Below are 16,248 nucleotides of genomic sequence, written 5' to 3'. Positions count from 1 at the left end.
AAGATTGGTTTGTTCTGTCAATAAATGTTTATCAAGTTTTACAGATGTTGATTATATATACCATAACGTTCAAGGTCTTATATCAAATTCATCAAAAACTGTGTGCTATAATTGAAAAAAAATATATATATATTTGTTAATTTCCTTAAAAATACATTAACTATGTTGATTTTGTGGTTTATATGAGCGTTACCCTTGTGTGTATATTAAGGAATTACAGTTGACAGAAGAAAAAGAAAAAAAATCTTTACCAAACACTATATTTTCAGCCCTATTTATTCATTCTGCGATTGAAAAGCTCTAAGAAAGAAGCAACTGCTGCGTTTATAATATTAGAAGAGATCACAGATGATGTCATCGTACGATATACAAACCACAAATTGCCTAACAAATTACATTGACCACAGAATAAGCGAAATTAGACTTGCAAATCTATAAAATTTGGCGTTTAACAAGAACATCCGATGATACAATTTTATTTAGCATTTAAATTACCAAACAGATTTAGATTGTTTTATTATTTATGCATTAATCCATGTAGTATAACCACAAATATATACTATGTAGTCTGTGGTTGGCTGGAATAAATCTTTTAACTGCGTAGTAATGTTTTTCGGACTTGTACCGCTATAAGTTTTTCAAATTACCTAAGATATGTTGGTTAGTTCGAAATACAGTTCAAATCATGTGGTCGCAAACCGCAATTGGTAATATTTCGATTAGTCAATTACATACATTGTGATACATGATTCTATCGGCCATTCGATGTTTATTTATACCTCGCATTCCATAGAGATCAGATCATAGACGAAATATGTGACCAATAAGGGACACCACAGATTCTATACAGAGCGTTGACCTGCGATTATTTAAGGGATAAAGATCAAGGTTCTTTCATTACTTAACATTCTTTATTGTATCATTTTTTTTATTTATACAAAGTGTATGTAGGATAATTGTGATGATTTTCAATTATGTAATTCTTATGTACCTCCTAAACACGAATAATTTGTACTAGATATATTAAGAAAATATTTGTACAATGTAGCGTTGCGTTATGTATTGTGTAGGCAAACCAATTCGATAAGGATTTTATGTTTTCTCTTGTAAAACACAATTTTTAAAACAGGTATGCTTGTGTCTACGTATCTAATATAATATACCGTATCTAATATTGATCCGTGCTATTGATCAAAAACTAACAGTAACGTATACGTATAAGCGTATATGTTGTACATAATTGTACCTACATGGTCTCTCATCCTTGGGGGTCGTAGTTTCGATCCCCGACTGTGCACCAATAGACTTTCTTTCTGTGTACGCATTTAACATTCGCTCGAACGGTGAATGAAAACATCGTGAGGAAAACGACTTTCCTTAGACCTAAAGAGTCGACGGCGTGTGTCAGGCACAGGCTGATCACCTACATGCTATTAATTCTAGTAAATTGAACCTTAAAAATTATGTTTTAAGAATTTTATAGTCTTAAGTAATTTTAATGAAATAATTGTACAAATGTTTCGTCGTTACGCCACAGAAAAGATGGAACGTTTGATTTAGGGTATTGTTTCAAGGTAATAGAAAATTCTAGAATAAATAGTAGTAACTAGACCGCACCTTGGATGCTGTAGATAAGATTGTTTGTTTTACCTACATATCTTGTTACAAAACACGCGTCAAGATAGTTACGCAAACAGACGATTCTAATGATATTATAGAATGCCTAGAAGCTGTATGGGATAATATTATTTTTTATTTAATATGTTCAACGTGCGACTGTTATCCCTGCGGATCTCAGGTTCGATTCTTGGCACTAATGGATTAATGCCTATATGACATAACACTCGCTTGTACGGTGGAAGACATCGTGAGGAAACTGTGTCACACATACAAAATTCGATGTCACAGAAGGCTAATTAACTAATTGTCTATGAAATAAAAATGGTGAGATAAGCTGAATAAAATATTGTAGAATATCTTTCCTTGATTGTTACGGAAACCTATGTAGACCTAACCTTATATACTTGGTAGTGCTTCTTAGCAATCGTCTAAAATTTGCAACATTTTTCCAAAATACGTAATCTTCTAGGCTTTGTTTGCAACAAGTTTTTTTTGCTATGTAAAAGCGGGAAGGAAGCGCATCTATGTTAAGTGATACATATATATAGACCCTTACATTCGTAGAAGGCTCGCAAGTGCGTTGCCGGACTTTTAAGAATTTTGGGGTTGGAAGCAAGATTTCTATTGTTTATCTTGACAAGATTAGTAAAAATAGTAAATGTGTACAGAGAAATGCGAAGGGAAATATACCTTAATCTGCTATTCTTTATTCGTCGTAGTGAATTTTTCAGAATTTCTTCAAATAGAAAATATAGCAGTAAAACACGGCCCATTAATCACTTTAATATTAACATTAAGACTTTCATACAAATCGACCGTAAACTCCTCGCCTTTCTCTAATCGCCATTGTGAGCCCGTATGACGCATGTATAATGTATAAATTGTCTAAATTACATCTATCAGCCGATCACTTTCTAATGTGACTAAGGAGTCATAGGATATAGAGTTTTGAATGAACGATAATAACGATCGGTCGTTCATTCAACCAGTGTATGGAAATTATAATTGAAAAAAAAACGTTACTGAAATTTCGTTTTATTATAGACGTTTCAATTTAATAAACATATTTGTTATAAAATTCGTACATTTTTACTTCAATTTAATTGCTATTTCTTCATGCATTCTAAGTGTCTAAAGTCTTATATTTCCTCAATTATTTCTTATTTTTATACCTCAATAATTTGCACCAAACTCAGTATTGTGTTTTCGATACAGCGTTTTAATATCCGTTAGTTGAGCACATTGCTTTTATGTAAACACGATGAAATATTAATGGTTATATTGTGTTTGTAAACAAATGCTTAATATTGGGGTAATATAATTGTATACGAAGTATGTGATAGTTGATCAACTTGCTTAACAGTGGCTTGTGCCGACTATGTCCTCTTAAAAGCCCGTATCGGATGCCACAGATAAATTAGTCCCACCACTTATCATCATCTATGTCTTTAAGCATTTGATAGTTATTGTCAGTTTTGTTTGGCATTATACTGTTGTTGCCTTCTCTAGCTAAAGCTTGTAACTAGGGTGAATGTTCAAATACCGATATGTATTAGCACTATATATACGATATATATAGGTATACGATAGAGTACTGGCATTGTTTTATTTTATAAGATATATCATGAGTCGTAAAAAAATCTTTATCCTATCAGTCAACTAAGGGATTCGTGTTCATAAATGGCAATCAAGTAGAAAACGAGAGCAGAAGGCGAGAGCGAGCCAGGAGCCTCTCTATTCTCTAACATTATGGCTATTGCCCACCCAGTCTCTGAATAGCAGATTTTGGTGTGGGTCGAGTCCCAGATATCCCTGCTACTTTCAGGCAATGCGCAAATGTATATCCACCTCGAATATTGAAAAAGGTGGATTACGTCATGTTCGAAGATTTACCACGTGGAACGATCAAGTTCTATTTGAGTTTACATATTACTTACTTAATTATGCAAAAATTCGCTTATGGAATTGTTAGCCCTAGGTAAATCTTCCTATATACTTTGGCCTCTTGATTCTGATCGCTGAGGTCGTAGGTTCGATTGCACCAAAAGAGTCTGTCGTTGACGGTTAAGGAAACCGGCATATTTCGAATTCAAAAATCAACGACATATCTGAGACAGCAGGATTACCTAGTTGTCTATGAACTAAAAAATATCAAAAAACGACTTAACTGGATTATTACAACTAAATCCCACAAAACGTTTATAATTTTATTATACCCTGTTACATTTAATTAGGACTTCTCAGTATCATGATCAAGATTTAGGTTTTCGGTTTATGTGTTTTTATTAGGTTTCTAGCAAATTAGGTTACCTGGTTTTTGACATATTTACATTATTTTATTACCCACCGATGGACACCAACAAACTGCTAATAATATTAAAAATATAATTAGGGACAATATTATTATTGAGATCTTTTTTATATGTTAATTTGCGATAATATATAAACGAAGAATGTAGTTTAAACGCGTCATACATTGGTTTCATTTGCTAACGAAGTACATATTAAGTGAGTATTTGCATCTATTAAAATTTCTCATAATTCTCCTATATATAATAATTAATTAAATTATGTTCCTTTAATTATTTTTAACTTCGTATATTTGGGCGTAATAGTTTCCTTATGTGAGGTTAATGATGACGGTCAAAGGTCAAGAATTTGTTAAGACGGGTATTACGACTAATACGATTAAAGCAAAATGAGGGTAAGCCATTAGTGGTTAAAGGTTCAAATGCTCAAATCGGTATTTTGATTGGTGTTTCAAGTGTAAGTATTTTTTTTATTTTTATAGTACATACATATTTTTATTACCCATTTATGTCGAAATAAATTGAGCAATAAAAATACATATAGTTAAAGTATAATTAAAGCATTGAGTAGTGGCTTTAGCGTGCGGCTCTTATCCCTGAGGTCGTAGGTTCAATTCCTGGCTGTGCACCAATGGACTTTCTTTCGCGAATTTAACACTCGCTCTAATTGTGAATGAAAACATCGGGCGACAACCGGCTTGCCTTAACCCCAAAAAATTTACGACGTGTGTCAGGCACAGGAGGCTGGCTTAACTGTCAGATTAACAAAATATGATTATGGAGCAGATTCAGAATCTGAGGCCGCCGCTGTTTTATTTTATAATTAAATTGTATAAACAAATTATATTTTCGCTCAATAAGTATCCCAATACAGCGAGGAAATGCTGCCAACGTTAAAGGTCACACTGTCTAAATTTTTTTTACACTTATTTTTTTAAATATTTGCTATCAAGTAAATTTACAACAATATTTAATTGACAACGAAAAACAATTTTCGTCGCATTCTGAATTCGCTGCGCCTGAGTCAGTGACTTAGTGCTAGTGTTACCCATCTATAACTGTTTAGTAATCTATACTAATATTATAAAGAGGAAAGGTTTGATTTTTTGTTTGTTTGTTTGTTTGTATGAATTGAATAGGCTCCGAAACTACTTGGCAGATTTGAAAAATTCTTTCACTGTTGGAAAGCTACATCATTCCTGAGTGACATAGGCTATATTTCATTTTCAAAAAAAATAGGCATCCTTACTAAAATTACGATAACATTAACATTTGTTTATTATTTGATACAATTCTAACAGATGGCGCTGAGTTACAGGTAGTTTAGTTTAGGTCCGTGTCGTAGTACCAACGTTTCACATAAGTTCTCCTACGGTTTCCCTTGATTAATTTACTACTATGTAATATAACAAAAACCTTAGCCACAGCAACGCTTGGCCGAGTCTGCTAGTATTTAATAATTTAAAAAAATACTTTTTATTAAGTAACTTTCTACTCTCCTTCTTGTTGATTATTCTCTTATAAAGACTGGAAATAATACCATTTTATGAAACACCCCAAAAACTCCTATAAATTATAAACATTACTATAACCTACATATGTTCATGGCGAACACACACTCTGTTGAACTGATGATTAATAGTAACTTTAGTGCTTTCTAAAGTAGTTTATTTTTCCGCATTAGCACCTACGCGGCCTTAACAAGTCAGATGTTTCGTTTTAATACCAAATCAACATGCATTGTACAACAGACGTCAGTCATGACATCATGCTAACGACATTGTACGTATTCGCGGCGCGATAAGTGACTGTATTGTAATTTGCTTTCTCAGAACATTGTTATCACTATATTTGGTAACAAAATATATTTTATAGTACGTGATCTAGATCGTCATTTGTTTTCTTTATCAATAAGGAAACATGACAGACGCATCACAAATAACTATATATTTAAAAAATATACAAGTTTTAATTATCGAAGTGACCTTGAAATGTTTCACTTATTTCTTTTAAATAAAATTTATTAGTAACACAACTAAAATTAAAAGAAATAATAGACAAGAAAATGTTAACACAGCAATTAAGAATACATAGACAAAACAAAAAAGAATTATTGTACCAGCCAAGGCTGTACATTTTGCCCACTCGGGCTTTCTTAGTTTTTTAAGTGTGGCGATTACTTTAATCGTCAAATTTACGCCCCTAGACTATAGCCAAATGGCGTCACCGTAAAGTACGGTTCCTTTCGGTTAAAGTTTCCTTTCCTTTCGGTTCGGTTAAAGTGCCATAAATAATAGAGGATTTTATTTTTACTCTATGGGCGGTATCATTTAACATCCCGTGAGCCTCGTGCTTATTAGCACCCTGTTCCAACCTCCTATTGCGATACCGATAGTGATCCCTATCTCAATATTAGGATTTTGCTCCGCGTGATCCCAAGGTTGCGACATCATCAACGCCTATGCTATTGGAATTAGAGAGTTCGGCCGCAGTACTTACAAGTGCAGAGTACAGAGAACTACTCAATGTAGAACTAAAAATTCACGTTTTTCTAGGCAGTTTTTGCCGCGCACCACCACTTTGTGGAACCAGCTGCCGACTGAAGTATTTCCGAACCAATTCGACTTAGGGTCCTTCAAGAAAAGAGCGTACCAATTCTTAAAAGGTCGGCAACGCTCTCGCGAGCCCTCTGGCATTGAGAGTGTCCATGGGCGGCGGTATCACTTAACATCAGGTGAGCCTCCTGCCCGTTTGCCCCCGGTTCTATAAAAAAAAAACTTTAACAACAAAGATTTCTGCCAAATGAAGCTGAAGGCACCATGATGTTAATAAGGTAATTGTCGTTAAAGATTAAGCCGCCTAATTCAAACACGACACAATAAATTTCGTAATATGACCTACAAAAGACCCACGAACTAAGGCCACACGTCCTACGGTTGTCGTGTTAATGAGATAAGGCTTTTTGTTCACATAAAGATTAAATAGGCTTTCTTGTTTTTAATATTAGGGAAAGGAAATTTGAGGAAGGCGTCTTAGTGCAGTAGATGATGTTCTATAAGTGAAATTATTTGAAAATTCATTTACGCAAAAAATTACATAAAACCAAAATTTGAAATGTATTTTTTTATTCTATTTTAAATTTATGTTAATTGTCATGTATTTTAGAATAAATAGCTTGTAACATTTACTGTAGAAACTGCATTATGTAATATGATGTGGTGCACTTCCATAACTAAACATTCAGACTTAGCGTTGAGTCTCATTTCTGAATCTCATCCTGTCTCCAAAAATTAACCTTAATCAGACGTCGAGGCAGAATACGAAATTCTTCCCGTATTACCTTGACGAGCTCCTCAACTGACCGTTTCTTAAAGGCGTTTTTTCCGCCACTACTATGTTCAAAGCGAGTATTGTTCAAATTGAGTATTTCGGAACCAATTTGAGTTAGGGCCCTCTAAGAAAATAGCTTAATAATTCTTATCATCAATTCTTAGCATCGCACTCGCGAGCCCTGCGTTTTCTGCCCGTTTGTCCACTGTTCTTTAAAAAACCTATGGTGTCATAATACTCATACAATTTCACGTAGGTAAATAACCTCAAATGATTTGTTATTTAGTATGCTTTTTCCCGCTTAAATTTTTCATTAGTATTACGCTGTAATGCGATCATTATCCTGTTGTTCGAGGATTTTCTATATTTAAGAGAATAAGGAAAAACCTTTAGGACTTTGCCTTTAGTAAGTAATATCGCGTTTTCAAATGAATACATTCAAATTCATAGCACGAACGTGTGGTCGAAGTAGCAGAATGTAGCGAGCTATAAACACTATTTTACGAGTATATACGAATGGTATCACAACGAATTGTTAAAAAAATGTTATACCCTTGAAATTCAATTACAAAACTCTTCCTTTATTTGGGAATACTATAGGGTCTTAATAAGATTATGGAATTCACTTCTCTGTCTTTCTTTACATCTACAAGTTACTTGTAAGTATCATTCACGTATACTTTACATTGTTTATAATTGTTTTGACTTTATGTAGTTTTGCACTTCTTGCGTGCACCTTAATTATTCTATCTTTAAAAAGTTGCCTGGAAGAGGTTGCTGGAAATCGATAAGGGTGCCCGTTATTATTTAATCTAATTTCATTATTATATTGTGGCAAAAAAGGAAAATTTGGTACTGAGTAGATTGATTGTTAGTATTCAGACAATGTTGGAGCTAGTGACTTGTTTTATTTTTTTAAATATAATAATACGAAATTAAAAAATTGGGTTTTCTTAAGAATATCACTAGAATCTACAGACTACTAATTTTGTATGTATTTTTTAATTACCCCTTACAATTATAATTAACTCATTAATAATGAACAATGCATCGTTTTTCTGTATGTATGTCAAGTATATTAAAAAAATTCTTAATTATTCTTTCATAATAACTGTTCTGTTTGTAATTAAATGTGTATTCTGTATACATATTGTATGTCTATTATTTTTATAACTGAACCAGTGGCCTGCCCTCAGATTTCTTTACGTGTTTCATGATCATTTTTAAATGCCTGCATATTCACTTTGATTAATGCAGGTGATTAGTGATTAGGAGAAAACATGTGTGGACTGCGACTGATTAGTGCAGGTGATTAGTGGCTGCGTAGTAAAGTGATTAGAAGTGTGTTTTATTTTTTTGCGAGTAGTCACGTCCCTACCCCCTCACTCGTACCTGTCAAAACATGTAATTTTATTTTTTAGCCTCGTATTTACTTAACAGAGACACTAAACAAGAATTGGACTCTACTTGCACTATACACCTGCACTAATCATCCTCAATTACTAATCACTTGCACTCGCACTAATCAAAGCGAATCCTTTAATCTAATAAGCAAGTAGATGATCAGCCTCATGTGTCTGACGCACGCCGTAGACTTTTTGATGTTTTCCTTCACCGTTCGAGTGAATGTTAAATGCGCACATATAAAAAAAGTCCATTGGTGCACAGCCGGGGATCGAACCTACGACGTCAGGGATGAGAGTCGCACGCTGAAGCCACTAGGCGAACACTGCTCATTTATATAACTAACTACAGAATAAATAAATTGTAGAATAATGTTATATCAGCGCCCATTGTCAAGATATAAGTACGGTGTTCTCATAAATGATAAATCGCTTGCGCCTATGAATTAGGGCAATTGCTACAAAGGTGACAGACGAACACGAGGCCAATTCGCTCACACGAATCTGAATTGCTAATTAGAATATGGTTGTGCGTTACCCTTACAATGTATGGTAAATAACGAAGTAGAAATGCGGGTTAAAGGTCTCAAAGCGTCTTTTATGTATATATTAACATGATATGCTATTGTTTTATGTAGAAAAAGTCGTACATTGTTTTTTCACGCCGACTTTTTGGTATATTAATTATAATTTGTAACTGTCACTCACTTACCACAGCTTTTAAATGAAGGTAATTAAGTCGCATATTAATGTGTAAATGAAGTGATAAAAAGTTTATTTAAATGTGTACCTTACGTTTTACTGCTCACACAGTTATGCATTGTGAATGTATAGTTGATGTATGTACTTCCATTTGCGATTTCACTCGAGGACAACGCCTATGCTTACATTTTCATAAGAATAGTGCTTTTTAGCGATATTACATCATTATGCATATGATGCGCGTACAATACATACAATTTAGTATAAACTTACTGTGTATTTTTTCATATTCGACATAATTCCACATACTATTATCGAGCAGTGTAAGCAGTTTACAACCCTCTTTCTGAGCTCGTGGGTTCAAACGCCTGTGCACCAATGGTCACGTCTTCTAGTGTGATCTTTTTTCCTACATCCATTGTAAACTTATTTTAGACTCATGTTGACTGTGATTTCTTTTAAATTTTTAAATTTAAACTTTTTTTGCTACAGAGTTCACAATGATCCTACTAGAATCTACATTATGAAGCAATCGAAGGCAACAAATAAGCTGACTAAAAGCTCGCGATTGCGTTGCCAGCCTTATAAAAATAGTATTACTATGCAACTTTATGCAAATTTTATAACATTTATAACATGGATTCATATTTAAAGCTGCCAATTTCGGCTCGCCGAATCGAAGATTAATTTTAACCAAGGCCGTTCTACTTTGGGATGCAATGTTTGGCTAATAAATTATATTGTATTACAACATAGTATCCGCCTTTATAGCTCAGTAGTGTATCTAATTGTATATTGAAGGCCCCGTGTTCAAGCACCAAAACATTGTTATAGTATTTGTTTTAATTCAATTGGTACGCTCTGTTCTTGAAGGACCCTAAGTCGAATTGGTTCGGAAATACTTCAGTGGGAAGCTGGTTCCACAAAGTGTCATTTCGAATCATTCAAGTATTAATATTCAGACTTCATTCAATATTATCTACAATGTAAATTATTCCATGTATCGTTAAGGTTACGTGTATATAATATTATACCTACAATGTTAAAAAAATGTATACTGTAATAGTTATTGTTTAAATTACGGCTGCTGTCATATAACCGCCACTAAAAATCTAAGTTTTACGTTCATGTTTTTGCCAAAACACTCAACGTTTTATTGACCGTAAATCTTGCGAATACTAAGGTTATTACTTTATCTACATATGATAGGTAACCTATGTAATCGGAGATATTATAACCCGCATCTACAGATATGGATCTATGGATGGGCGCAGAATTCGAAATTCAAATATAAGATATTCGAAAGCCGTGGTTAATTTAACTTCTTTTTATGATATATGTAATTAATTTATATAAAATATTTTTTTCTCATTTGCTGCTGATGCAACACCTGTTTATTGTTTATGTGTTCATGGCTTATCATATCATCATCGTGAAGCTCATGGTGCTCATGCTGGGGTTAGCATTAAGTTTATTAGATGTTGTTATTTTATTGTAGAACGAGTGAGTTATGTAACTGTTTAGCGTTTGTGTTTCGGAAGCAACTCTTCCCGCGCACTACTACCACCAACTGCCCACTTTTGTATTTCCGAACCAATACGACATAAGGTTCTTCAAGAAAAGAGAGTACCAATTCTAAAAAGGCTGGCAACTCACTTTCCAGCCCTCTGGTATTATGTGGATGGGTGACCGTCTCATTTAACCTCTCTTTTCACCAGTTAGTATATGCCTTTATAACCTTACAACACACCTACAACGCTGCCTACAGAATGATGTAAACTAATTATACTCACTATGGTACGTTTATTAGCACATTGCTACAACGGAACCTTCAAATGATTGAAGAGTATGGGAGGAATAAAGGTGTAAATTACATTCTTGCCAATATTGCCTATAACTCAAACCTTTATGACGTCATGGTTAATTAGGTCGCTGACCGATGAAGCTGAAAAGACTTAGACTTAGTGCGGTCTGAATTTCCCACCGATCATAGAGTTTTGATTGTAGAAGCATTTCGTTGACCAAGCGGCAAATGTTGAAAAACGATCGGTCTACGCGAAGTAAGGTTGCTTGATAGTAGCAGTTTATTAGTGTCAATGGATATTTATTTCCTAGACAGCGCAATTGGCTGATAGACGCCAATTGTCTCAAGGATACTGAATTACTTAGTTGACGATCTATGAGGGTTAAATATTTTAGGTTAGATTTTGTCGCGGGCTTTGAGCACGGCGACCGAATCAGGAAATTCTGTAACGAAAATAAACCTAACACACGATAACGTAATATAGGTGCGGCCAATACGCGTTAGAGCGGGACAATATTGACGCATACTGCGTCTCACATCGGTGTGGCGTCATCGGTGACATAGCGCTGGTGCGTTAGAGTGGGACAGAACGAGTTCTGCGTATTCACACCTCTCTAACTAGATCGGTGAGCGTAAGCGTGGTCGGTGCTTTAATCGCAATCGGTGATTTAATTAAAATAAAAAAACCTTGAATTATTATCAACGAAAAAAAAATCTATATAAAAAAATTGCGTAAGATGATAAAAAATTCCAAGTTACATGGTTCGAGAAGAGATGTCTTGGCAATATTGAGTTATAGGAACTTATATGAGAACAAAGATTGAGAAAGAAATTGATGTTTTCCAACGAGATGTTTTACGTCAGGTTTACTGGAATTCAAAGTACTCTTAATTTGCTAAACCGGCTCTATAGACATCAGTCTTATAAATCAAGTAATAGTCTCACATTACTTGTTTTGATAAGTCGTATTGCCTTTTAGAGAATTGGTCAATATGTCATTACTAATGCCACGGCGCGTAAAAGCAATTGTGTATATAGCGAGTGCAAACCTACAATGAAGAATATTAATTAACTCGTTGCATTTAGCCGTTGATTTTAACAAAACTTGATGTGCAAACACCAAAGCATAATCCACTTCCTAAATTAACAGTTACGTAAGGGTCATTTAAAATCACGATGGCAACTTCCGTCGCCATTTAATAGGCACGTGTTCTGAATTTGAATTTATTACTTCCAGATGATCCAATGTGCAGTGAGCGGTGTTTATGACGTCGTAACGTAGCCGGGCCGTGATTGGAGGAAGGCTGCATGCAGAGCCTTGATTGGTCAATAATGTCCGGGTTGCAGACTCGGGCGGATGACCCGATAAATGGAGTCGATGTACGAGAGCAAGGAAGCGCTTTGAGGTCAGTATTCCTTGCCTTAGTGACATTGAAATTTAATTGCTTCTATAATTTTCTTTGTTAAATTTGAGGTGATAAGAAAATGCATTTTTACACAACTCTCATATATATAAAATGCATTTCGGTGAAGAAATTCATTATATAGTAATATAAAAAATATTTTTCACACAATACAATTAACGTAAGTGCAAAAAAAGAAAGTATTAATTTAATTGAACATTAAGGTCGTACGCAGAGTGGTTCAGTACAATACACTTGATTCATATATAAGATAATGGAATAATACATTTCTTGCAATTTTGTGCTTTTCTACGTTGCAATAAGTTCGGGACTCGCGTATTTAAGCATCACATTCGCGGATGGGCACCCGAGCGAAAAATTGTATGTTTCGTTATTTGTCGAGATATTATCTTTGTAGCTATGGACTTGTATTAAATTTATTAATGGAGTAAAATTGGGGCCTGTCTTCAAAGTTTTACAAGTATAATAGTTTTTATTGTCGGGTGTTTCTGAGGCAGGGAAGTCATGACTGAAATCCGAAATACTTGTTCGGACAGGATTGCTTGTCTATGAGTATAAAGAGATTTCTAACGTAAAAGGTGCAGAAATCTAAGGCAAATTATAGATTGTAGTGTTATTGAACATTTAATTAACTAATTAATGCCCATAGTATTGTCTTTTATTAACATAACTTTTACACATTTAAAGAAAACACTTTTTTACGGATTATAGTTATGTATTATTGCACCACGCACGCGTAAAGCACGCGAAACGTCGGTTTAAATTTAAAATTATGTCTAAATAATTATAAGTTTAATTAATGCCCATACAACAGCTGACTGTGTTAAAAAACGTTATGGGAGATATTTCAGCAGCGTTTGCCTAGACTGGCCTATCGACTCTCATCCCTGAGGTTGTAGGTTCGGTCCTAGTTGTGCATCAACAGACTTTCTGTCTATATGCGCATTTAACATTAACTCGAATGGTGAAGGAAAACATCGTAAAGTGGAAAAGGAGTGTGTCGGGCACAGGGCTGATGAACTTCTTGCCTATTTCATTGACTAATGATCATAAAACAGATACAAAAACTGAGGCCCAAACCTAAGAGGTTGCAGCGTTTTTTATCTATATAATGAAGCCTTAGAATAATTAGACATAGAAAGATAGTCTTCATACAAGCGCTCTGTCAAAAGTGACGCACTAAACCGGTTCACACAGGCGGGCCGATTACGTGCTTACGCTCGGCGACACGCACACATACACTTGTGTAATGTTGCCAGTGAAGGTCCAGTTTTCCCGAAAGTGGGGTAATGATTCGGCCACTGATAACCATTTGTTTTTGGCAATAATGCATAAATAGCTATGTGTGGTAAAGTGTGGATGTGTAATATTGTTATAATACGGGAATGTTTATTTTTAAGAAACGAATTAAAGAAAACAACAACACGTAAAAATATATATATTTTAATTATTGTATACAATTATGAATTTGTATACTGTGTAACTAAAGTAAACCAATCAAATCAACAATTATTTCTAATCGAATAGTCTTCATATTAAGAAAAAGAAAAAAATAATTATTAAAAAAATAATCAGTTTAGAAACCTGTGAACTGTATTTGTTTCCTGAGTAATTGCCGCTTTGATAGTGCTGTTTTCATTACATTGTCTTTTTTCGACTCGTAAAAAAGACGAATGCGCAAATATCTTTCAATAATGAGCCTTGACAAATTGTTAACATGATTTTTCTCATTTACATGTTCCTCTGCATCAGGGAAAACAGACCTACCAACAAGTTTTTCCATAATTGTCAAAGCAAGTTTTGTCTCTGATGTTTTATCTAAATTATTTGTCTCCGCCATATACTTCCGGAAATAATTTTCGGCTATGCCGCAGATTAAGTAAACAGCTTCTGATACATAAATTAAACCGCCGTTGTCCCTTAGAGTGACCAATTTGTGAAACCACAATTTTTCTTTTGTGAGCATGCTATCGATACAAAAATTACACTTAATTTTTTTCATTAAGTATCTCGCAACATTCCCTGCAATGTAGCCTACGACATAATTTTTGTAGTTTGGGTCATCAGTCGAAGCTATCAGAGAAGCAATGTCTACATCAGGTGCGTGTCTTTCTGATTCTTGGTACGGCTGTTCTTCGTCATCGTCAAAACGTTCAGAAAAAGTGGTTTGATTGATACATTTTATTGCAGAAGAACAAGTCAGGACAGAAATATCTTCTAATGGCACACAGTTGCCTGTTACCACTGCTTGTAGTTCCATGTGGCATAATAGTTTTCTGTATGCACCTTTGAACTGAAGGACATTTGGATTATCATTATGCCCTCCATTCATTCTTATCATGCCGAAGAACAGTTCCAAATGATCTTGGCTCAAACGGTACGTAGAAATATAGACCATTTCTTTTGTATCCTCAACAAGAGTTTTATACAAGTGTTTTAGGCTTTCTATGCATATCAACATTCCTTTAAAACCTTTATTACTTTGAACACTTAAGACTGACTCAAAACTTTTAACTTTTATTCTTATAGCAGCCTCATTTTCATGGTACGTACGCTTCCTAGTAGTTTTTATACTTAAATTTAAGATATATTTTTTGGCTTTTTCAAGAAGATCGAATATATTTACTTTATTATCTTTTGACAATGGCCGACAAAATCCGTATTGTGTTAATCTTCTTGAATTAAAAACATCAAATAGGTCGTTCAAAAGCATAATAAAATTTTCTGTGCCCGCAGATTTTTCAAATTTGTCCAGTTTTAGGGTTTCGCGGCAAAATTTTAGACTGATAGAAACACTTCTGCTAAGAAGTTGCATGGCCAGTTTAACTTTCATAATTGTATTTCTAAATTCTAAATGTCTTCGTGTTAGCTTGTTCGCAATGTTCAGTCCTTCTGTATCCTGCAAATCATTTAAAAGTACCAAGTAGTTCCAATCCACAACATTTTTTTGCTCATCGAGGAATTGGCTTTTGTCTTCCCAGTGATTACGGATAAGCTTAATCATGTGGCATGGATCTAGAAATACCGCCACTTCGTGATCTGATGAAGGGTGCTTAAAGGTGGTTTTCATATTTTTTGGATCTTTCACCCGACAACCTAACAATTCCATCGCTGAAATATTGGTGGGGTGACCATCAAAGGTAAGAGATACAACTTTAATTCCAGCATCATGGCATTTAGCTAAACATATGTTTATTAAATTTTTTTTATGTTTTCCCTCCAAACTGTGAATTAGGAAATATCCCAAAGGGATTTTCCAACGCTCATTCAGGCAAACAAGCATAAAAACATAAGCCTGTGAGGCTTTTATACCACTTGTTGTGCCTGTGCCAACATCTACATTTCCCAGACCTCCTTTAATATTTTGAGGTCTTATCGCCATTTCATCGGCAATCAGTCCACATATTAACGTTTTGTCCGAGCTTTGGGACTTTGATTTTAAAAGTTTAAAGGATTCATTTGTAAAACCCGGTGATCCATCGATGCTGCAATACCAATTATACAACGTTTTTGGGTGTGGAAGACACGTATCAAAAGTATTACGAACGTATGTATATGCTCGAGGACTATGGTAGTGCAATGTAAGACAGAATTTTCTGAACTCAGGTGTGTATTTTGGCATAGGACGCTTTTTATCTTTTTTAATTTTTTTTACC

At 34.4% G+C, this 16,248-nt stretch overlaps 1 protein-coding gene across 1 annotated transcript in view; it reads left to right on the top strand.

Moving 5' to 3' along the window:
- LOC111000039 (GRIP and coiled-coil domain-containing protein 2) overlaps positions 1-16,248 on the top strand; it is a 71,022-nt gene that overhangs the window by 9,713 nt on the left and 45,061 nt on the right. Inside the window, exon 2 of the mRNA XM_022269364.2 lies at positions 12,406-12,574. Within this exon, the coding sequence (XP_022125056.2) occupies positions 12,477-12,574 (98 nt within the window). The 5' untranslated portion in view covers positions 12,406-12,476. The remainder of the gene's footprint in view (positions 1-12,405; positions 12,575-16,248) is intronic.

The sequence above is a fragment of the Pieris rapae genome, chromosome 9 (assembly GCF_905147795.1).
Source record: "Pieris rapae chromosome 9, ilPieRapa1.1, whole genome shotgun sequence".
In the NCBI taxonomy this organism is placed as follows: Eukaryota; Metazoa; Arthropoda; class Insecta; order Lepidoptera; family Pieridae; genus Pieris; species Pieris rapae.
This window is presented reverse-complemented; position numbering and strand designations above follow the sequence as displayed.